Source organism: Aquarana catesbeiana, linkage group LG04, assembly GCF_042186555.1.
Source record: "Aquarana catesbeiana isolate 2022-GZ linkage group LG04, ASM4218655v1, whole genome shotgun sequence".
Classification (NCBI taxonomy): domain Eukaryota; kingdom Metazoa; phylum Chordata; class Amphibia; order Anura; family Ranidae; genus Aquarana; species Aquarana catesbeiana.
Window position 1 is genome coordinate 270,919,523 of NC_133327.1, and position 25,171 is coordinate 270,944,693.

Here is a 25,171-nt window from a genome sequence, read left to right on the forward strand (position 1 = left end):
CTATGAATGCAAACAAAAAGACATTGCCTTTTTGTAAAAAAAATATTTTTTTTTAATTGGGGAGGGGGGGGGGGGCACACGGTGGGGCACAGTATAAATGTTGGGGGGGGGGGGGGGTCAGGGCCACCATTGGCCATGCAAGTACATGCACGGTCAAAGGAGAGGTCAGTAGTGGCAGTTTCCATTTCTTTTAAAGAGGAGTTCCACCCAAGGGGCCCATGAAAAAAAAAAAAAATTAAAAGTCAGCAGCTACAAATACTGCAGCTGCTGACTTTTAATTGGACGCTTACCTGTCCCTGGGTCCAGCGATGCGGGGGGATCCAAGCCCCGCTCGTCTCCCCCTCCGTTCAGCGGCGCCGGCATTGCAACTGTGGGCGCCGGGCTGTGGCTTCACAGGGAGGGAGCAGAGAGGAGCCCTTCCTGTGCCGAGGGGGAAGTGATGTCACCAGCCCAGGCACTGGAAGGGGCAGACTACGAGGGACCCCCTAGCAACAGGCATTTAGAGGCAAGTTAAAAAAAAAAAATATCCAAATTTTTTTTGTTTTTGGGATTTTTCATGTATTTTTGTTTTTTTGGGTGGAACCCCACTTTAAGTAGATGTTGCTTTAATGTTGTGAAATCAACCTAGGTGGCATTTTTCATAGGCGATTTATGCAACTTTCATTCACTGATCATGTGCTGTATGAAGCAATGAGGTCATGTTCAACATTCCCTAATTGTCAAGTGAGGGATCAAACTCCATATTTACATGCGGAAGGAGTGAGTACTGGTGACTCAAGGGCTTCAAAAGCTGTACAAATACAAGTGTATCCTGGTTACAGGATTTTTAGAAAAGATAAAAACTTACCAGACCTGAAGACCTGACCAGTGACTAAGGTGATGTCTCAGGTAATCAGAGTACACAGACATTCTATAATACTGGCGCAAGTAATATGAATGCTGGACTCTTCCCCCGCCGCGCTATTGTATTCTGACAGCAGGGACTCCCCTTTCCCCATCGCCATTGCGGTGGCTCATTGAATGCTGGTCTTCCAGCAGAACCATTCGACAGAAGCCGTCTTTAGATTGTCTCCCGTTGAACAGAGGGATCACATACATCAGACAAATGTCAATGCATGTATACCCTGCTTTACTCACCCACTACATAAATATACAGAAAGATAAGACAGTGTGGGGAAATCTCTATTGTATGACATGTTTTGTATGTAATGCAGAAAAACAGTAAGTAAATAATATAGACATAAGTGTACAAACAATAGCCTATGCAGCAGTTGCTTCATTACTAATTTCCATCCTTTAAATACCCCTTAAAAATCCAAACCTGTAGTTCATGAGATTGGTAAATATACTAATATTAGTGAACCACCCCTGCCTTGCCCATTTTGAAGCTTTGCTAGTCTGAAGAACGACCTGCCAACTGGCAAGGCAGGCCAATGCAATTCCAAACACAATTCTAGTGAACATTTGTTATACCAGTTCCTGGCAGAAATTCCGTCTAAAGGGAATATTGTTTTTCCTCTAAGGCCCAAGCTACACAGGGATTTTAATCTCTCGCTTAAGCTGGCCATACACCAGTAGAACTTCACTCAAATATTTTCATTTTTGGAAAGTTCATTCGATTTATTTATTTTTTTTAAACCGTTAATGGGGTCAAATTGATGATCGCTTGGACTGTTGTGATGAAAAAAACAAAAAAACAAAAAACGAAGGAGCAGGATCGAAAATGTTTCCAGAATGAACAAAGCTCTGACAGTGAATGTTTTCCATTCCATTCATTCCGAAATTTAATGTTAAACGCAAACAAAATTTTTTACTTTCAAACAACATTTGGCAAATCTCTGATGGCGTTACCAAATGTACTGACAAGATTTTTTGTGCAAACGTTTGTATGAAAATCTAAAGCCAGACCTAGACGGATCGAAATTCAGCCAAATCTCAATCCATGTATGATTGTATTGACTTCAGTACATCCAGAATGTTTTTTTTTTTTTTTTTTTTTTTTGAACAATCACTGCTGCTAGGTATAGCTGGCAGCAGTGATCCTTGTATTTGGACGGTGGGGAAACCTCCCACTGTCAGAATACAATAGCACAGCTGGAGGGATTCCCCCATTCACACTGATTGTGTTGATGGGGGAATCAGGCGATTTTCTTTCCTTTAACGGTCCCGTGGCTAAAGGAAAGAAAACTGCATAAGTTATGAAGTGTACAACCAACTTAAGAGAGTTGGCAGTTCCTTAAAGTGGAGCTCCAGTCTCCTTGGCAATTTTCTCCAAAAAGCACCCTCGTCATTCTCTTTGTTTGTATGTATGATATAAATAGGATACTGTTATAAGTGTATTTCTTCTTCTTAGGCTCCGTTTACATCTTGCCAATCTAAATCGCCGTGATTCGAAACAGCACCAAATCGCAGGACGCCCATTATGGTTGCCACATCATCCCTTTAATCGAGGACACATATTAATTACACAGGTTCTGAGGCTGATTTAATGCAGAAAAGGCACCGAGTGAGTTTAATTACCACCTTAATCAGCCACAGAACCTGTATAATTAATGCGTTTACTGGATTAAAGGGATTGATGTGGCAACCCTAACGCCCATGCAATCCCCGTCACTTCTAATGGCACCCTGATCTCGGAGTGATTGTCACCTGACGAATCGCGGGACACCTGTCGCCCACAAGAAGTTCTTGAACTTCTTGTGGGCGACAGGCGTCCCACGATTTGCCGCTATTTCAAATCGCGGGCAAAACTGCGAGGATTCTGCCCATGATTCGGAATGCCAAGATGTGAACGGAGCCTTTCTTGTAAATATGACATTCAACACACAATCCCGGCAGACAGGCAGCAGCCATTACTAGCATGGGCATCTGAAGCCCGCTCCTACTAGCTTCCGGGATTCCATGCAGCTGGCAACCCAGCATGCACCTCCTTTGGCGAACTGCATTGTTTACAGGTTTCCACAATAATGGCAGCGGCGGAAGATCCCACCCCATTGTTATGACAACCCGTTAATCAACACAGATCCTGGAAGGAAGGCAAGTGCGGTCCGAAGACTCAAAGACTCATGGGATAGATGATGCAGATATCCCAGGAGTCCTAGTGAATTGCCTAATGATGAAATCGCTTAGGCAGCCGGGACCGGAAGTACTGACTACTTATAAAAAAATAAGGTACTTAGAAAAAAAGAAATACTTGCCATTACTGACTGTTCTGCGAGTGGGCATTGTGTTGCAAGGAACATGAAGAAATGGGTGGAACTCTGCTTTAAATAGACCATAGATAAAGTAGCTTAATCCTACTACTGAAGTAGCTAGGTGCAGCAAAGAATCAATCAACAAATTACTCACTATGGATAAAGCAATCAATATCCCCACAATGTACATCCGTATGTTCACGTACGAAGGATTGCTGCAAGATGCTACCCATGAGGGTTATCTTGTATTGAATCATTTTACACCTAGCAATTATTTGCAAGTAACCTCTTTTTGCAACTGCCAGCAAGTAGTTAAGTCTCTCAATAGCAAGAGATTTAAACTGCCCACGTAGGTCTAACTTAATGAGTCTCTTTGGCTGCACCTGATACTAATGGCCCGTACACACGATCCGAAAATCATACGCAAAATACCGCTTTCGAATCGATCGTACAATAATCGAATCGTTAGTACAGAGCTTTTGAGAGCCAATCATGACAGTTCATCTGATAGTATCCGATCGGACAACCACAAATTTTGTTTTTTCGTATGATGCCAGATTGTCCGATTTTTGTTTAATCAGTACAGTTGTCATCCGAAAATACAATACAAATACACTACAACACATGACATCACTTCCGAATTTTATTCTGTCGTACGAGAATTTACGTAACTTTAGTAAGCTCTTCATGTTCGATATACAACTAGCATGCAAAAAAAAAAAAACGAACGTTCTGTCTTTCGATTTTCGGATCGTGTGCATAAGGCAGCCCATAGACGGATCATTTCTATTATCTACTGGTTAGTGGGGGTCAAACTGCCCACAGAGACCACAGATTTCCAAGGAGTAGATTGAAAAGTCTTTCACAAATGAACAAAATCCTAAGTACAGTACGTGTGGTTTTCGTTTAAGAAAAAAAAAAAGAATACGTTCTGTAATGAAACTTGTTTAATATTCAATGATGGCAAGAAGGAATGTTCTTATGAATGATTTTTCTAGAATGAAAATCTAGCCAACTCAGACATACAACAGTCACTCATGAGAAACTCCATCCACTTTGAGAATTTCAGACAGTTTCTGAGGAGCCAGACAAAATTCTCTCAGTGGATGGCCCTGTTGGCCAACTTTCACCTAACATCCCTCGGCTAAAAAAAAAAAAAAAAAAAAAAAATAGAAAGAAGCTGGAAGGAAAATTATCAGCCAAAAAAGCAGCTTCATCCAATTAAAGGCAAATATTTTGACAGCCAGTGGAGTCGGCTGTCAAAATACAACTGGCACAGTGGGAGATTCATCCGCCCGCATTGTATAGCATGAATGGAGCAACCTGCAGGCTGAACAAAAATCCTATCAGTGTATGGCCAGCTTTAACCTCCAGCAGACCAAAGCACAACATATTGTCCTTGTAAATTTTCCACCTATATTCAGTTTCTTCAAACCACATGAGCACTTTTCCAGCAGATCTTATGCCCCTTTCACACGGGCGCCTCTGCCAGATGGACTCCGCTTGCTCAGCGGGACATCGCTCCGTTGAACCCCACTGAGATGGTGGATGACAGGTCCGTCTACGCTCACTGTGCAGAGCGGACATGAACCCAGCCCTGCTCTCCTCTATGGGCAAATCAGGTGAAATATAGGACGGCCATCCATCTGGATTTTGCGGATCGGATAGCGTAGGATGTCAGCGTACATGTCACCGCTGACATCGGCCGCTCCATAGGGAAGAGTGCAAGGTCCCCCTGAAAAACTGACAGGCAGACCTGATCGGACAGCCTGTGTGAAAGGGGCCTTAAAGTTACACTGTCCAGGAAGTTATCCAAATGACCTTTTAGGGAACAGGATGGATTTTTTTTTCTATCTGTAAGGTCCTATTCACATCTAGCGATTTGGGATCTCCGCGATTCTAATGCTGGCAAAAATGGTGCACGCGTGTTTGTGTGCCATTCATTTTTCATGGCACTAAAACAGAGTGAGATTGCTGCGATTCTCAGACAATTTTTAATGGTCACCCAAAAAGGCGCAGGAGCTTCTTTTGGGCGACAAGCTTCATGCGATGCGGTTTGTCACAATCGCCGCAGGATAAATCACTAAAAATGAACAGCACACAAACATGCGTGCTGCGTTTGCCCAGCATTGCAATGGGATTTGGAATCATGGGCAGAAATGTGCCGATTCCACCTGCGATCCCAAATCGCTAGATTTCAGGTTCTTAGGAAGCAATTTTCTTTTTGTAACACACACGTTACTTGAACATGTTGAAGCTACATGATGCATGCACACAGTGTGCACAAACAGCAGCTGCTGTCAGATTTGTGTTCTGTACAGATCAATGTTCAGCGTTGCCGCTGTCCGCATGTAACCGCTCATCCAAGAGGTTACTTGGAAATAGAGCTACTGACCGACCCTGGATGCAGACTGCATTTATTTAGGATTTCTGACCAAAGCTAATCAGTCACAGAGTGCAGCAGCGTTCGGAGATGGCTTCAACTGCCTATGAATGCAACTAAATATCTGCCCCTGGCCATAAATGTGAATTAAACTGGGGGTCAGTAATATATAACAGTAATAATAGACAGTAATAATAGACCCGCCCCTTGCTAGACGATATAACAGTAATAGACCCACCCCTTTCAGAATAGCACAAGTATCGGGAGCATGCGGCATAGTTTGGTAGAATGTCATGTTAATTGCGCATGCGTGGTGTAGAGTTCGCTCACAGCTGTTTATGTTTGCCAATTTTCGGCATGACCGTAGTAGTTTGTACTGCGCTTGGTCCTTATCCGCGGGGGGAACTTTCTCGGCAAGACACCAGCTAGCGGTCTCCAGAGTGGTGCCAACAGCAGGGAAGAAGAAATCTTCAGGTCAGTTTGAAGCAATACACTGGGCATAATAGTATAAGGCTGCTTTCACACTGATGTGCTGCAAATGCCCTGCAACCTTTAGTACAGCAAACAAGGGGTTAAAGCAGGCAGAGTTGTGTTGCTTTCTCACCATCTGCTTTAACCCCTTGGACCCCGCCGAGGCATGCAGTTGTGGGATTCTAGCAGAGTGGCCCTATTTACTTAAATGGGTCGCGATTGGCAGGCAATAGCACCCATCAAAAGCATCAGGGGACTTATTTCCTGCTGCAGCATGTGTACACCTTTGGCTGCTGCCTCAGCGGGTAAAGGGGGTAGGGATTGGGGGCAGTAAATCCATGAATCAACCCTAAGGTTTTACCACCCCCCAACTTTGTGTGAACGATAGCAAAGGCTGCCGCTGCCGAATGCAACTGAGGGCTCATTCACAAGTGCAGCAGGAACGGCTGCTCCTCTGAAAAGCGATCCAAGTGCGTTTGACAGGTTATCAATATGTTGCCTTCTCACCACCTGAATACGGCAATTAGAGGTTTAAATCAGGTGTGAGGAGGCGACACTGTGCCCTGTGATCTTTGACTTCTCCCATGTTGTTCAGGTAGATCTCCACCTCGCAAGGTTGTCTACCCCTGGACAAAACCCTTCACCATTTTTTGTTGCCCTTCTCTGGACTTTATCTTATCAATATGTTTTTGTAAGTGTGGTCTTCAGAAGTGGATAAAGTATTCTAATGCCTAGTACACACAATGAGAAAGTGGGATGAAAACTTACGCTTTTGAAGTGATTGTATGATAATCTGATCCTTAGTACACGGCTTTTGAGAGCCAATCACTACAGTTCAAGCAAAATTATCCGCATAAAAGGGACAAATTATTTTCGGACGATACCAGAACGTACAATTTATATATATATATTTTTTTTTAAATATGGAACGCTTCACGAACTTGCACAGGGGCCATGCTAATCTTCTCTGTATCGTTCCAATTTTAGTATATGTGCTGCCGAGGCAAGCACACAATTTATATTTTAATCAGTGCAGTATTCGTCCAAACAAAAAAAAAAATGGGTAAGATCAGATACACGCAGCGGAAATGAAAGACGACATTACTATACAATACAAACACATTACATCAGTTCTGAAGTTGTATTCTGTCGTACGAGAATTGTCAAAACTTTAGTAACCTATTGGTGTTCTATACGAGACCATCCAATATTCTCAGCTATAGGCTTGGTTCACATCACTGCAATATGCGTTCTGGATGAAAGGGCACCCTGTTCATTTCAAGGGGCAGCCCAATTTGTAGAAACATGAGGAAAGATGTCCCTGATCCCCTTTTTTTTTTTTTTAATCAATTAGCACGGAACCATATGGGGCTTGCCGCACACCATGCAGTTTGACACGCACATGCAAAAAAATGAGGCTACAATCACACCTAGGATTAAAACCAGTGCAAACTGCAGCGGTAGGAATGTTGCACATTTCTCACGTGTGGCTCTCAGTGGCTCGGTGTGGCCAGTGGCCTCATTCGCTATATTGTCAGATCACCGGCAGCCGCAGCTATTCGCACAGCTAGCGATTACCTGCAGTGATCGCTGCTGGATGCAACACAAAGTGTTTCTACAATTTGGACCAGCTTTGATCACTGGTATAAATGTTGCCTTAAAGCGGAGTTCCACCCACTTTTAAGCGGTTAAATCAAAGACCACCGCTCGTTTTTGGCTGGTTAAAATTTTATTTTTTTTCTTCTAACTTACCATTTTTATGAAGTACAGCCTGTACTTCCGATCCATCCAGTCCGCGACGCAGGACGTCATGTCCTCTTCTTCGGCAAGCCCCCCTGATGTCTTCTGGGACATGTGTGTGTCCCAGAAGACAGCTGGCCATTCACAGGGCGTCGCACGACTCGCGCATGCGCAGTAGGAAACGGGCAGTGAAGCTGCAAGTCTCCACTGCCTGGTTCCCTTAATTAGAATGGCAGTGCCTGCACCCGATCCGATGGACGGATCGGCCTCGGGGGGCCGACATCACGGGCTCCCTGGACAGGTAAGTGCCCTTATTTAAAGTCAGCAGCTACAGTGTTTGTACTAGTGTTCCCAGTACGCTATAATGTTTACACTGCTGAGACATGGGATCTGACATGTGAGACACCAAGTCACATGACATGTCAAATTCAATATTTCCCTATGGAAGCCGTCTTAACTGATACCACACAAGCCGCTCCGACTTTAGAAAAGGTTCCTGCACTACTTTGGTCCGACTTGGGTGCAATTTCAGCCCTTATAGAGGCTCCTAAATAGCATCCAAGTTGGACCAAGTCCGAAGGAAGTTGCAGGGCAAAGTCGTACGACTTTGTCATCATAGGAGTGTGAAGCGAGCCTAAATGATTCTAAATGAACTAAAGTATCTGTAACGCTAGGTTCACACTAGTGCCGGCCGGCTGTGCATTCCGTATTTGCTCGGGTATGGCAGCCCCCCCCCCCAAAAAAAAAAAAAAAAAGAGTGCATATTTTTTTTAAAAAAGCGGCCGCATACAGTTCCCCAGCGATCCCTACACCCACGATAGCGCTGCAGGCTGAGATGAGTAGGGGTGCCATTCAGAATGAATAACAGCCCTGCACGTCTCTCGCAAGAGCAGTGCGATTCGGTTGCGGGTATCGATGCGATTCCAGCACCAGGAATGCACAGAGTGGGCTAGTATGAACCTAACCTTAGAGAGGGATTCCTTCCAATGACCACAATTATGAGGGGCAATCTTCATTCTGACATCATGCTATAGTACAATAAGCTGTAGCTATAGTGTTTATCAGCAGGGATTCCCTGACAACGGAAAGCAGTGCCATCTTAAGAGCATTATAGGCCCCCGGGCAATACAGTGCACTGGGGCCCTGTATACACAATCACGCTCGATTGCACAAAGTTTGCACACTTTCTCTTTCTCCTCTGCAGCCTTTTTCCTCTTCTGTGCTCCACTCAAAACATTACGTTTCATTTCTGCTCTAAAGGTTATTTTCACCAACACGTAATAAAGTTTCTTTTTCCCCACCTTTCTTACACTTCCTCGAACTAGTGGCAACTCTAAGATTGATATATAAAAGGGGGTCACATAAGATAATACAGTCAAAACTTGGGGGGGCCCGGGCACTAATAACTTTCACCACTAAATCATACAACAACAAAAAAAAACTAAATAAATATATATAAATGTACACACTCACACTCTGGTGCTGCCTGGTGGATATTAATGCTGGCATGTGTACTGCTGCCTGGTTCCTCTGAGACGTGGAAGTGTGACAGGAAGCTGCAGCATGTGGCTGCAGTAGAGAGCAGAGCCGATGCTTCCTGTATCTGTCACAGGCGGAGTGCATTTCATATTACTCCGCCTGTGAAGAGCCGGAACTACACAGAAAGCATCAGCTCCGTTCTTCATAGTGACAGCTGACTCGCACAGCCAGTCGCTGACTGATATCGGGACTGTCACTGATCGCACGGCACAATACGGCAGCGAACTTTGTGACATCTGAATGATGCTTGGCTGGGGTCACTGGGCAGGCGGGGCCCCCCAGGCAAGTGGGGCCCCCGGGCAACTGCCCAGCGTGCCCATGCGAAAAGACGGCCCTGTCGGAAAGGTATTTCAAGGGTTCCTCAATGATAAAAAAAATAGTTGAGAAAGGCTGGTAAAAGCACTTGCACCAACCTTCAGTTTAGCAGGGGGAGACCCATACAAAAGGGATTTCTTAGAATAAATACCATTCATTAAACATTATCTGGATTTGCAGGACAAATACATTGACCAAGATTACCCCAGAAATGCCCCACCCGAGGCTTTGCACCGAACTCCTCTATTTTGTAAAGCCAGCCATACACACACTAGTAGGAATGGAATCGTTCTAATCGATACGACTAAATTCACAACGACTTAGAAAAAGGTTCCTGGACTACTTTGGGGCTACTTCATCGTGACTTGCAATGACATCTGTTAACGAAGTCGCAAGCAAGCCGCAATGAAGTCGCACAGGATGTCAGCTGTCGAAGCCGCATAAATATGAACTGGCGCTTAGACTGCTCCCACTTTGGATGAGGGAGCACTTTTGGACAGCAGCACTGGCAGTCTGTGGGTAGGGGAGTGTTGGATGTATCAGCAGATTTAAACACACTTACAAATTGAAGCCTAACGCCAGCTCACATTTTATAAGCATTTACAGCAAACAGGTTTTACAGAAATAAAAGCTGATCATGTCACCCCTGGTTTGCCACAAGACTTTCAACCAATACATGTGCAGGAGACCTTGTACTGTTTAAAAAAACAGCAGATTTACTGGCAGGATCACCATGTGAAAATAATGGAAAGAAGGCCAAAGGGCTCTTTCATGCGGGCGGTCCGCCTGACGGACTCCGCTTTGTTTAGCGGAGGATCGATCCACTGGTCCCCGCTGAGCAGGCGGATGACATGTCTGTCTCCAGTCACTGTGCAGTTTCAGACCTGTCAGAGCCCCGCTGTCCTCTACAGGGAGATCAGATGAAAACGGATCACCTGTCCGTTTTCATCTGATCCCATACTCCACACAGATGGAAAATAGGGTCACTATCCATCTGGATTTCATGGTCAGGATTGGATCGGATATCAGCGGACACATCATCGCTGACATCCCCTGCTCCAAACTGACATCGGAAAGCCCGTGTGAAAGGGCACTAAAAAGAAAACAAATGCAACCATCATATCTGAAGCTGGCCATACATTACACAATTTTCATATTCAATTTCAACTATGTAGTGCAAGGGCCTGCCTTATTGCATACAAAATGGAAAGTGTTTAGGTTTGACCTTGTTATATGGTTTTTGGTAAATCTAAAGGAAAATTGTATAATGTATGGCCAGCCTAAGAATTGGTAAGCGTCAATAAAATCAATGTTTGCTTTTGGGTTTAACACCGCTTTAAATCTACTGCTTGCCCTATACAGATTCCCAGTGATAGGACTGCGGAGACCCAACAACTGGGACAGGACTGCGGAGACCCAACAACTGGGACAGGACTGCGGAGACCCAACAACTGGGACAGGACTGCGGAGACCCAACAACTGGGACAGGACTGCGGAGACCCAACAACTGGGACAGGACTGCGGAGACCCAACAACTGGGACAGGACTGCGGAGACCCAACAACTGGGACAGGACTGCGGAGACCCAACAACTGGGACAGGACTGCGGAGACCCAACAACTGGGACAGGACTGCGGAGACCCAACAACTGGGACAGGACTGCGGAGACCCAACAACTGGGACAGGACTGCGGAGACCCAACAACTGGGACAGGACTGGGGAGACCCAACAACTGGGACAGGACTGGGGAGACCCAACAACTGGGACAGGACTGGGGAGACCCAACAACTGGGACAGGACTGGGGAGACCCAACAACTGGGACAGGACTGGGGAGACCCAACAACTGGGACAGGACTGGGGAGACCCAACAACTGGGACAGGACTGGGGAGACCCAACAACTGGGACAGGACTGCGGAGACCCAACAACTGGGACAGGACTGCGGAGACCCAACAACTGGGACAGGACTGCGGAGACCCAACAACTGGGACAGGACTGCGGAGACCCAACAACTGGGACAGGACTGCGGAGACCCAACAACTGGGACAGGACTGCGGAGACCCAACAACTGGGACAGGACTGCGGAGACCCAACAACTGGGACAGGACTGCGGAGACCCAACAACTGGGACAGGACTGCGGAGACCCAACAACTGGGACAGGACTGGGGAGACCCAACAACTGGGACAGGACTGCGGAGACCCAACAACTGGGACAGGACTGCGGAGACCCAACAACTGGGACAGGACTGCGGAGACCCAACAACTGGGACAGGACTGCGGAGACCCAACAACTGGGACAGGACTGCGGAGACCCAACAACTGGGACAGGACTGCGGAGACCCAACAACTGGGACAGGACTGCGGAGACCCAACAACTGGGACAGGACTGCGGAGACCCAACAACTGGGACAGGACTGCGGAGACCCAACAACTGGGACAGGACTGCGGAGACCCAACAACTGGGACAGGACTGCGGAGACCCAACAACTGGGACAGGACTGCGGAGACCCAACAACTGGGACAGGACTGCGGAGACCCAACAACTGGGACAGGACTGCGGAGACCCAACAACTGGGACAGGACTGCGGAGACCCAACAACTGGGACAGGACTGCGGAGACCCAACAACTGGGACAGGACTGCGGAGACCCAACAACTGGGACAGGACTGCGGAGACCCAACAACTGGGACAGGACTGCGGAGACCCAACAACTGGGACAGGACTGGGGAGACCCAACAACTGGGACAGGACTGCGGAGACCCAACAACTGGGACAGGACTGGGGAGACCCAACAACTGGGACAGGACTGGGGAGACCCAACAACTGGGACAGGACTGGGGAGACCCAACAACTGGGACAGGACTGGGGAGACCCAACAACTGGGACAGGACTGGGGAGACCCAACAACTGGGACAGGACTGGGGAGACCCAACAACTGGGACAGGACTGCGGAGACCCAACAACTGGGACAGGACTGGGGAGACCCAACAACTGGGACAGGACTGCGGAGACCCAACAACTGGGACAGGACTGGGGAGACCCAACAACTGGGACAGGACTGCGGAGACCCAACAACTGGGACAGGACTGCGGAGACCCAACAACTGGGACAGGACTGCGGAGACCCAACAACTGGGACAGGACTGCGGAGACCCAACAACTGGGACAGGACTGGGGAGACCCACCTGGGATAGGACTGGGGAGCCCCAATTGAGATTTCTGATTAAGCTGCTCCAGTCCTAAGATCTCCATGCTTTATGATGGACTGGGAGGTCAGTAATGCCCCAGCAAAATCACTACAGCTCCCATATTTCCTCCCTCATCATTCCCTTCCATCTCTGTTACTACGATCTCCAATATAGTAATATGAATAGAGGTTGTAGTCAGAGTATACAGATCAGGCACCTGGCAGTGTATAGAAAAGATCGGAGGCTCCCAGCACAGGTCTTTCTATACAGGATTCCTTGTATCAGGTGGAAGCAATAAGAAAGTGATCACAGAAAGTTATAGAGGAGAAGACTCACCCCTGGATCATCCTGAGTGCGGAGCGGAGTGAAGAGGAGTGTGTGCGAGGCTGAGGACAGACAGCACTGCTTAGGGGGCGGAGCTATTCTCGGCATTCATTCCATGTGCAGCGAGGTGGAGTCCTGTACCCCGGAGTGTGCGATCACACGGCCAGTGCTGCCATAGGAGGGAATGGTTCCCATTCTGTATACACCCAGTGTACAGGTCATCTGTGCCCCGTGCCACATACTGCACAATTCCAACACAAGGCTGGATGATTGTTAAACGGGAATACAAAATATAAATAAATAATCAGAATAAATAATAAGAAAAAATAAATGTAATAAATAATAAAAATGGAATAAAAAAACAAAAATGTCAGAAAATGCAGCTTACCAGTCCTTACGTATGCTGGCTGCATTAGTTTTCTTTTTTTAGGCTATTTTAGGCTTTATTTCCAGCTGATCATCCTGCTGGCCAACTTCCTTTAAAGTGATTTTAATGCTAACCAAAAGAGGAAAAAAACTGCACTAATGTAAAGGGGGGGGGGGCACAATTTATTTGAGCGCACCTTCACGGGGTTGCCTCCGCCCCTCTTTTCATGCTATTTGCATTATTTAAAACTGTTGTATACTAATTCTGATCATTTTTCATTAAATTAATAATAGCAGGCTATAATATAATTTGCCATTTTTTATTATTATTATACAGTATTTATATAGCGCCAACAGTTTATGCAGCGCTTTACAACTTGAGGGTAGACAGTACAAATACAATACACTTTAATACAGTAGGAATCAGAGGGCCCTGCTCCTTAGAGCTTACAATCTAGGGAAGGACAAGAGGTAATGACTGTGGGTGATGTGCTGATGGAGAAAATAAATGTACAGTTGTTAGGTGGGGGCCAGATGGGCTTCTCTGAAGAGATGAATTTTCAGAGATCGTCTGAAAGTGGACAAAGTAGGAGAAAGTTGGACAGATTGGGGTAGAGCATTCCAGAGGATGGGAGAGGCTCTGGAGAAGTCCTGAAGGCGAGCATGGGATGAGGTGACAAGGGAGTTTGAGAGCAGGAGGTCTTGGGAGGAGCGAAGAGAACGATTAGGTTGGTATTTTGTGACTAGGTTAGAGATGTAGCTGGGGGCCAGGTTGTGGATGGCTTTGTAAGTTATAGTTAGTATCTTGGATTTAATTAGTTCGCTGAGTGGCAGCCAATGGTGGGATTGACAGAAGGGTATAGCAGACACTGAGCGGGTTGTGAGGTGGATGAGCCTGGCAGCAGTGTTCATGATGGACTGAAGTGGGGATAGCCTATTTAGAGGCAAACCAATGAGCAGGGAGTTGCAGTAGTCGAGGCGGGAGATGACCAGGGAGTGGTTTAGTAGCTTTGTGGTGACATTGGTTAGGAAGGGGCGTATCTTGGAGACGTTGTGGCAGTTGAGGCGTCAAATTTTGGATAGAGATAGAATGTGGGGCCGAAAGGTTAGTTCGGAGTCCAGGATTTCACCTAGGACTTTGGCGTGGGGGGACAAGTTGATAGTTGAGCCGTTGATATTGACAGAGAAATCAGGGGACGTGGCACCTGAGGGAGAAAATATCATGAGCTTGGTTTTGGATAGGTTGAGTTTGAGGAAGTGATGTGACATCCAGGCTGATATGTCTGCTAGTAAGTTGGTGATGCATGAGGCGACAGATGGAGAGAGTTGGGGGGTGGAGAGATAGATTTGGGTGTCATCAGCGTAGAGATGATATTGAAAGCCATGGGAGGCAATCAACTGACCCAGGGAGGTGGTGTAGATTGAGAAAAGGAGAGGTCCAAGAACAGAACCTTGGGGGACCCCGACGTAGAAAGGAAGAGGAGAGGAGGAAGTAAAGTTGTAAGTGACACTGAAGGAGCGGTGGAAGAGGTAGGATGAGTACCAGCGAAGAGTACAGTCACGGAGACCAAAGGAGTGGAGTTTACGGAGGAGGGTGTGGTCCACTGTGTCAAAGGCAGCCGAGAGGTTCAGGAGAAGTAGTACAGAATAGTGTACGTTGGTTTTAGCCGTTAGTAGGTCATTTGAGAGTTTAAGGAGAGCAGTTTCCGTGGAGTGTTGAGGGCGAAATCCGGACTGAAGGGGATGAAGAGGTTCATGGTCACATGGTCACTCGTCGGTTGTAGACCAGTCTTTCAAGAAGTTTGGAGGAGAAGGCGAGTAAGGAGATGGGACTTAGGTTTTTAAAATTGGTGGGGTCCAGTGAGAGCTATTTAAGTATGGGAATGACTAGCGCTTGTTTTAGAGAGTTTGGGAAGATGCCACAAGAGAGGGAGAGGTTGAAAATGTGAGTTAGAGAGTGTAGAATCGAGAGGGCGAGCGTAGCATTTGCGAGGAAGCAGAATCCAGGGGGAGGTGGTTAGAGGAGTGTTAGATAAAAGTTTAGCAACCTCATTACTAGCAGGGTTGAATGAGGGAAGTAATGATTGTATCTGTGGACATGGGGTGTTGCGTGGGTGAGGTTTCTGCGCATTGGAGATCTCCTCATGAATTGTATCTTATTTTTTAAGCGATTGGCAATCTCCTGGGCAGTGAGTGAATTAGAGGGTGGAGGCAGCGGAGGACAGAGTAGAGTGTTAAAGGTAGAGAAGAGTTGACGTGGACTGGATGAGCAGGTGTTAACGAGTGTGATAAAATAGGTCTGTTTTGCAGTGTGGAGGCAGAAATAGTATTTTAGGTGGGCAGATTTATTGTTTGAAGTCTTCCTGGAACTTAGTCTTATGCCACAGATGCTCACGAGCGCAGCTACAGTCAGGTCCATAAATATTGGGACATCGACACAATTCTAATCTTTTTGGCTCTATACACCACCACAATGGATTTGAAAAGAAACGAACAAGATGTGCTTTAACTGCAGACTTTCAGCTTTAATTTGAGGGTATTTACATCCAAATCAGTTGAACGGTGTAGGAATTACAACAGTTTGTATATGTGCTTCCCACTTTTTAAGGGACCAAAAGTAATGGGACAGATTAACAATCATCCATCAAACTTTCACTTTTTAATACTTGGTTGCATATCCTTTGCAGTCAATTACAGCTTGAAGTCTGGAACGCATAAACGCTGGGTTTCATCCCTGGTGATGTTCTGCCAGGCCTCTACTGCACCTGTCTTCGGTTCCTGCTTGTTCTTGGGGCATTTTCCCTTCAGTTTTGTCTTCAGCAAGTGGAATGCATGCTCAATCGGATTCAGGTCAGGTGATTGACTTGGCCATTGCATAACATTCCACTTCTTTCCCTTAAAAAAAACCCTTTGGTTGCTTTTGTAGTATGCTTCGGGTCATTGTCCATCTGCACTGTGAAGCACTGTCCAATGAGTTTTGAAGAATTTTGCTGAATATTAGCATATAATATTGCCCGTAACACTTCAGAATTCATCCTGCTGCTTTTGTCAGCAGTCACATCATCAATAAATACAAGAGAACCAGTTCCATTGGCAGCCGTACATGCCCACACCATGACATAACCACCACCATGCTTCACTGATGAGGTGGTATGCTTTGGATCATGAGCAGTTCCTTTCCTTCTCCATACTCTTCACTTCCCATCACTCTGGTACAAGTTGATCTTGGTCTCATCTGTTCATAGGATGTTGTTCCAGAGCTGTGAAGGCTTTTTTAGATGTTGTTTGGCAAACTCTAATCTGGCCTTCCTGTTTTTGAGGCTCACCAATGGTTTACATCTTGTGGTGAACCCTCTGTAGTCACTCTGGTGAAGTCTTCTCTTGATTGTTGACTTTGACACACATACACCTACCTGGAGAGTGTTCTTGATCTGGCCAACTGTTGTGAAGGGGGTTTTCTTCACCAGGGAAAGAATTCTTCGGTCATACACCACAGTTGTTTTCCGTGGTCTTCCGGGTCTTTTGGTGTTGCTGAGCTCACCGGTGCGTTCTTTCTTTTTAAGGATGTTCCAAACAGTTGATTTGGCCACACCTAATGTTTTTGCTATCTTTCTGATGGGTTTGTTTTGTTTTTTCAGCCTAATGATGGCTTGCTTCACTGATAGTGGCAGCTCTTTGGATCTCATATTGAGAGTTGACAGCAACAGATTCCAAATGCAAATAGCACACTTGAAATTAACTCTGGACCTTTTATCTGCTCCTTGTAAATGGGATAATGAGGGAATAACACACACCTGGCCATGGAACAGCTGAGCAGCCAATTGTCCCATTACTTTTGGTCCCTTTAAAAGTGTGAGGCACATATACAAACTGTTGTAATTCCTACACCGTTCACCTGATTTGGATGTAAATACCCTCAAATGAAAGCTGAAATTCTGCAGTTAAAGCACATCTTGTTCATTTCATTTCAAATCCATTGTGGCGGTGTATAGAGCCAAAAAGATTAGAATTGTGTCGATGTCCCAATATTTATGGACCTGACTGTATGTTTTCTGAGACTTCTGGTGTCGTCTGTTTGCCAGGGTTGTAGCGGTCAGGGCCTGATTCTGCGTGTAGTAAGGGGGGCAAGCTTGTCTAGGGAGGAAGACAGTGAGCTGTTGTAGACAAAAGTGGCTAGGTTGGGACAGGACAGGGATAAGATTATGTCATAGAGGTGATCAGTAGCAGAGTAGAGAAGAGAAGGGTTGAGGTGGCGAAGGTTTCTACGTGTAACAGTTAGGCGGTTGCAGGGAGAGGAGGTGGAAGACAGGGAGAGAGCAAAACTAATACGGTGGTTATCAGAGAGTGGGAGAGGATTGTTGGAGAGGTTGCAGGGAGTACACAGATAGAAGACAAGGTCAAGGGTGTTGCAGTTGGAGCAGGGGCGGATCCAGAGTCTTGTCTCGGGAGGGGCACTGTCAGAAATACGTTTTTTTGTGGGCAATTTATCGAGGAAATGGCTGATGTTGGCGCTTCATTCATCACTGCACCATGGTTGTTATGGTGTCAGGATGATTGAAGCGCATTATTTCTATTATTACATTGTAATATAAAATGAAATGGTTCAACTCACCATAATGCAGAATCAGTGGGAGCCCCGAGTGTGTCACTTTCCACCGTCGCCTGCCACACATTGCGAATTGTCACTTGCCTGCCACCAGATGCAGATTGTCACTTGCCACATCACCTGACACACATTGCGAATTGTCACTTGCCACGTCACCTGCCACACATTGCAAATTATCACTTGCCACGTCACCTGCCACACCTTGCAGATTGCCACTTGCCACACCTTGCGGATTGTCACTTGCCACGTCACCTGCCACACCTTGCGGATTGTCACTTGCCACGTCACTTGCCACACATTGCGAATTGTCACTTGCCACGTCACCTGCCACACCTTGCAGATTGTCAGTTGCCACGTCACTTGCCACACCTTGAGGATTGTCCACTTGCCACACCTTGCGGATTTCCACTTGCCATGTCACCTGCCACACCTTGCGGATTGTCACTTGCCACGTCACTTGTCACACATTGTGGATTGTCCACTTGCCACACCTTGCGGATTGTCCACTTGCCACGTCACCTGCCACACCTTGCGGATTGTCACTTGCCACGTCACTTGTCACACATTGTGGATTGTCCACTTGCCACACCTTGTGGATTGTCCACTTGCCACACCTTGCGGATTGTCCACTTGCCACGTCACCTGCCACAATTTGCGGATTGTCACTTGCCACGTCACTTGTCACACATTGTGGATTGTCCACTTGCCACACCTTGTGGATTGTCCACTTGCCACACCTTGCGGATTGTCCATTTGCCACGTTACTTGCCACAATTTGCGGATAGTCACCTGCCTGCTAAGGTGGTGTTTTGTCTGTTTCTTGCTGTGTCCCAGACTCAGGCAGCAGAGAGATAATGTAATCTCTCTGCTGCACCCACTGCCTACACAGTGAGGGCGGAACTTAGTTACTGCAGGGATGCAGGGCGGTGAGAGATGATCTCATCTCTCTGCTCCCCGTCCTTCAGCTAGCTGATTGGCCAGCTGTGCGCTCACGCTGAGCCACCCACACACTGCCGCGGCAGCCTGGCCCGCCCGCCCGCCCACAAACTGCGCCAACTGCTTGCAAACCTCACCGCCCGGTTCGCCTGCGGGGAGACCTGCGGCGCGGCTGAGAAGTTTATAAGTAATAGTAGTGTTAATGTTAACAGGGATGTTAAAGTCACAGAGAATAATTGGGATTTCAGAAGAGAGAAGAGAGAAAGTAGGGTAGCCAGGCAGAGAAGCCATCAAGGAAGGTTGATGCTGGTCCAGGGGGCCGGTAGATGACAGCAATTCTTAGACAAACAGGAGAGAATAGACAAATGCAATGTGCCTCAAAAGAGGAGAGTGTCAGAGAGTGAAGTGCGTGAAGTACCTGATAGGTGCTGCATAGGGCTAGAAGGATTCCCACTCCACCTCCCTTCCATCCACTTGTTCTGGGGAGTGAGTCCAGAGAAGGCAACCATGGGAGAGAGAAGCAGGAGAAGTAGTGTCTGATTCATGAAGCCAGGTTTTTCGGCAATGGCAAGTAGGTTAAAGGAATTTATGGTAAAGAGGTCGTGGAGGGTGATGAGTTTGTTACAGACAGAGCGTGCGTTTCAGAGGGCACAGGAGAAGGGGGGCTGGTTTTGGAAAGAAGTGGAATAGAGACTAAGTTCTGTGGGTTGTGGCTGCTGTCAGAGGGTGTATGGAGAATGGAGCGTCGGGCAAAGACAGATGATGGAGGCCCAGGGTTTGGGGATTTGTCACCAGAGGTTAGGAGAAGTAGGAGGGTGAGGGAGGTAATATGGGAATGTAATTTATATGAAGGTGCATGCCTCAGAGTGCTGGAGGTTTTATCAGTATATGAATGTAGAAAGAGCAAGAGTTGGTAGGAGCAGTAATAGGAGAGGACAGAAGGGAGGGTGATATGTATAAGTGTAGGGGGAGGTGGAGAAGAGGGGTGAAGGTAAGAGAGTTTGAGGAGAGAGGACACAAGTGTCAGAAGGAGTGGCAGAAAGTGCATGTTGCAGAGTGGAAGGAGAGCTGAATAGAGAGACAGGGTCACCTGCAGTCTGTTAGGTGCTTTCCAGCGCTTCTCCTGGGGGGTTTCCCGATGCGGAAAGGAGCTGCAAGCGCCGTTGGGGGACCCCAGAAAACAACGATCAGGGCCACTCTGTGCAAAACAAACTGCACAGTGGAGGTAAGTATGATATGTTTGTTTTTTAAGGAAAAAAAATGAGGGTTTACAGCCCCTTTAAATGTGGTATCATTGTCAGAGTTTACTACCCCTTGAAATAGGAATAGGTGCAATATAATTTAAGGGACGCTGGCCCTTTAAATATTCCTGCTCCCCTGTTGGCAGTCAGGCATGTTTACAAGTCCACGTGCCCGCACCCGCCAGGAAGCTGACACTCCGCATCGCTAATTTCAGGCAGTGAGTCATTTCTCGATCCGCGGCTGCACAGATCGGGAAATGTCTCACTGCCTGTGATTAGCGCTGCGGAGCGTCAGCTTCCCGGCGGGCACGTGGACTTGCGAACACTCCTGAGCTCATCCTTAGTGGGCAGGTAGGAATGGGCCAATAGGAGCATGTGGAATTTACTAGAAGCATTGGGGCTCATTATATAAAGGGGCCACGGTCCCAGGAATCTTGCTGTCGGTCAAAAGAGCAGACCAAGAAGAGCTACCCACCCTCCCACCCCTTCCCCTGTTGCAAGCACTTTATGTGGTGCGTCACCTTTGCATCAAAGGGGGACTTTTGGTTATAAAGTTGATGTAATGTAATTGGCTTGAGTCATTAAGGCTATTTGCTGAATGATAAAGTTGATTTGATATGGAATAATAATATGTTTATTAAAATGTATAACATTTATTTTAAACCAATAAAAGTGCCGCGGCCAATTTATGCCATTAATAGAGTATGGTGTTTTATTTGTTAACTAGTATTGATTGTGTCTGGAGATGGGAAAAGGGGTGCAGAGTGCAATCCCATGTATAATACAATTAAATGAATCCCTTTAAGCAGCAAGTGAGATATACACAGTTCAAATCTTAGGCCTCTTCCACATGAGGCGGAGGATGACAAGTCCATCTCTGCTCACTGAGCGGGGAGGGGCCTTTCAGAGCCCCGCTGATTCCTATGGAGAGATCGGACGAAAACAGACAGCATGTCCGTTTTGATCAGATCTCATCCGATCCACCAAGACGGATGGTGAACCTATCACCATACGTCTGATTTTAGCGGATCGGATGGCAGACGGGTGTCAGCGGACAAATCTCCGCTGACATCCGTCTTCCCATGGGAGTCAATGAATGGCCCCCTCGGATCCACCTGAAAAACGGATAGGCAGATTCGAGCGGGCTTGCCGTGTGAAAGGGGCTTTATAGTTCATACAGAGTCACACTAGCAAAAATATTTTTTCATAGTGAAACAAATAAATTATCAAAAATAACACAACTAAAGCATAATAAATGCAGTCCGCATGTGATGAAGTGATAACGTTTTTTGATTGAATGTCAGCAGCATCCACCACCGTAAATATAAGATCCTCTGTGATAACACCACCGTCGTGTGCAAAAATGCTTGCTTACGAGCTAATATTGACCTCGTATTACAGGAGGTCAACCGCACTTACAGTCAGGTCCATAAATATTGGGACATCGACATAATTCTAATCTTTTTTGGACCAAAAGTAATGGGACAGATTAACAATCATCCATCAAACTTTCACTTTTTAATACTTGGTTGCAAATCCTTTGCAGTCAATTACAGCCTGAAGTCTGGAATGCATAGACATCACCAGACGCTGGGTTTCATCCCTGGTGATGCTCTGCCAGGCCTCTACTGCAACTGTCTTCAGTTCCTGCTTGTTCTTGGGGCATTTTCCCCTCAGTTTTGTCTTCAGCAAGTGAAATGCATGCTCAATCGGATTCAGGTCAGGTGATTGACTTGGCCATTGCATAACATTCCACTTCTTTCCCTTAAAAAACTCTTTGGTTGCCTTCTCAGTATGCTTCGGGTCATTGTCCATCTGCACTGTGAAGCTTTGTCCAATGAGTTCTGAAGCATTTTGCTGAATATGAGCAGATAATATTGCCCGAAACACTTCAGAATTCATCCTGCTGCTTTTGTCAGCAGTCACATCATCAATAAATACAAGAGAACCAGTTCCATTGGCAGCCATACATGCCCACGCCATGACACTACCACCACCATGCTTCACTGATGAGGTGGTATGCTTTGGATCATGAGCAGTTCCTTTCCTTCTCCATACTCTTCTCTTCCCATCACTCTGGTACAAGTTGATCTTGGTTTCATCTGTCCATAGGATGTTGTTCCAGAACTGTGAAGGCTTTTTTAGATGTTGTTTGGCAAACTTTAATCTGGCCTTTCTGTTTTTGAGGCTCACCAAGGGTTTACATCTTGTGGTGAACCCTCTGTATTCACTCTGGTGAAGTCTTCTCTTGATTGTTGACTTTGACACACATACTTATACACCTACCTCCTAGAGAGTGTTCTTGATCTGGCCAACTGTTGTGAAGAGTGTTTTCTTCACCAAGGAAAGAATTCTTCAGTCATCCACCACAGTTGTTTTCGTGGTCTTCCGGGTCTTTTGGTGTTGCTGAGTTCACCGGTGTGTTCTTTCTTTTTAAGGATGTTCCAGTTGATTTGGCGACACTAATTTTTTTTTTTTTTTGCTTCACTGATAGTGACAGCTCTTTCGATCTCATATTGAGAGTTGACAGCAACAGATTCCAAATGCAAATAGCACACTTGAAATTAACTCTGGACCTTTTATCTGCTCCTTGTAAATGGGATAATGAGGGAAGAACACACACCTGGCCATGGAACAGCTGAGCAGCCAATTGTCCCATTACTTTTGGTCCCTTAAAAAGTGGGAGGCACATATACAATCTGTTGTAATTCCTACACCGTTCACCTGATTTGGATGTAAATACCCTCAAATTAAAGCTGAAAGTCTGCAGTTAAAGCACAACTTGTTTGTTTCATTTCAAATCCATTGTGGTGGTGTATAGAGACAAAAAGATTAGAATTGTGTCGATGTCCCAATATTTATGGACCTGACTGTACAATGACCACTTATGTAAAGGGGATTTACACTGACCACTAATGTAATCTGAACATTCACAGTAACCACCAATGTAGAGAGGGATTTACACTGACCACCAATGTAAGGGGGACCTTCACGCTGGCAACTAGTGTGAATGAAAGGATTCTACACCAAGCCACAATGTAACTGAGACATTTAGCCTGCGTTCACATTTGTGTGTGTCGGGAATGCATGCAAAATTGCTTTCCTGACACCATAGGAACGTGCTGCAGATACACAACAGTGCAAATAATTGTTAATGACACCCTCACGTATCTGCAGACATGTGCTGTGCAACCGTGTGATTTTGGAAAAGTGTTAGGGACATTCTTCCGTATTTCTAGCGCATAGAGCAGCCCATTGAAATAATTGGGCTGCCCTACACGCGATCTACCTCTTTATCCACTCTGAGCAACACAGACAAATGAGAGTACAATGAGCAACACAAAGAAATGGGAGTGCTATGAGCAACACAAAGAAATGGGAGTGCTATGAGCAACACAGAGAAATGGGAGTGCTATGAGCAACACAGAGAAATGGGAGTACAATGAGCAACACAAAGAAATGGGAGTGCTATGAGCAACACAGAGAAATGGGAGTGCTATGTGCAAGACAGAGAAATGGGAGTGCTATGAGCAACACAAAGAAATGGGAGTGCTATGAGCAACACAAAGAAATGGGAGTGCTATGAGCAACACAGAGAAATGGGAGTGCTATGAGCAACACAAAGAAATGGGAGTGCAATGAGCAACACAAAGAAATGGGAGTGCAATGAGCAACACAAAGAAATAGGAGTGCAATGAGCAACACAGAGAAATGGGAGTGCTATGAGCAACACAAAGAAATGGGAGTGCAATGAGCAACACAAAGAAATGGGAGTGCTATGAGCAACACAGAGAAATGGGAGTACAATGAGCAACACAAAGAAATGGGAGTACAATGAGCAACACAAAGAAATGGGAGTGCAATGAGCAACACAAAGAAATGGGAGTGCAATGAGCAACACAGAGAAATGGGAGTACAATGAGCAACACAAAGAAATGGGAGTGCTATGAGCAACACAGAGAAATGGGAGTGGTATGAACAACACAGAGAAATGGGAGTGCTATGAGCAACACAGAGAAATGGGAGTGCTATGAGCAACACAGAGAAATGGGAGTGCTATGAGCAACACAAAGAAATGGGAGTGCAATGAGCAACACAAAGAAATGGGAGTGCTATGAGCAACACAGAGAAATGGGAGTGCTATGAGCAACACAGAGAAATGGGAGTGCAATGTTTTTGTTTTTTAATTTTAAAAAAGTTTGTTTTTCACATTATCACACTGGAGCCTTTTTTCTCTGCTGCACGACCAATGACCAATGTGGATCAGAGATGGATAATTTAAAAGAAAATAATTTTACAGCTTTCTTAAAACAAAGGCCATTTACTTCTGGCGAGTCACCCATGAGAGCACTGAAATGGACTGCACTGCAGTTTAGTTTCTGGAGTGATCTTCAAATGATGGTGTTCTGAAAAAAAAGGAGGGGAGCATTAATAATATTTGTTAAGACTGTGAAAGAAACTTGTTGGGTTTGTATATAATTATTTCTTACATGTCTATTTCCATCATTGTATTTGATTTCACACAGTTTGCACTGAATTGTTAGTTCTCAGTGTTCGTGGCACTTAAAGTGGAGTTCCACCCATTTAAAAGTCAGCAGCTACAAAAAGTGTACCTGCTGGCTTTTAATAAACAGACACTCACCTGTCCCATGGTCCAGCGATGCGGCCGTCACTGTAACTGTGGGTGCCCGGCTATGACTTGACAGCCGGGCACGCACTGCACATGCACGAGCCTCGATGCACGTTATGAATGGCCAGGCAATCTTCTAGGACGTATGATGTATCCCAGAAAATTGCAGGGAGGGAGGGGGGAGAGGTGAACTTCCTTCCGGCACCACGGTGTCAGGGGAGGAAGTGAGAGCTGGGTGC

General features: G+C 46.1%; 1 protein-coding gene and 1 non-coding gene across 2 annotated transcripts in view; both read right to left on the reverse strand.

The window, feature by feature from the left end:
- Nucleotides 1-13,306, reverse strand: part of B3GNT7 (UDP-GlcNAc:betaGal beta-1,3-N-acetylglucosaminyltransferase 7) — a 71,068-nt gene extending 57,762 nt beyond the window's left edge. Inside the window, exon 1 of the mRNA XM_073626511.1 lies at nucleotides 13,166-13,306. Within this exon, the coding sequence (XP_073482612.1) occupies nucleotides 13,166-13,176 (11 nt within the window). The 5' untranslated portion in view covers nucleotides 13,177-13,306. The remainder of the gene's footprint in view (nucleotides 1-13,165) is intronic.
- On the reverse strand, nucleotides 6,950-7,059 carry LOC141142045 (U6 spliceosomal RNA). Its single transcript, XR_012244294.1, has one exon. It is a non-coding gene; the product is annotated as a U6 spliceosomal RNA (small nuclear RNA).
- Nucleotides 13,307-25,171: the final 11,865 nt, after the last annotated feature.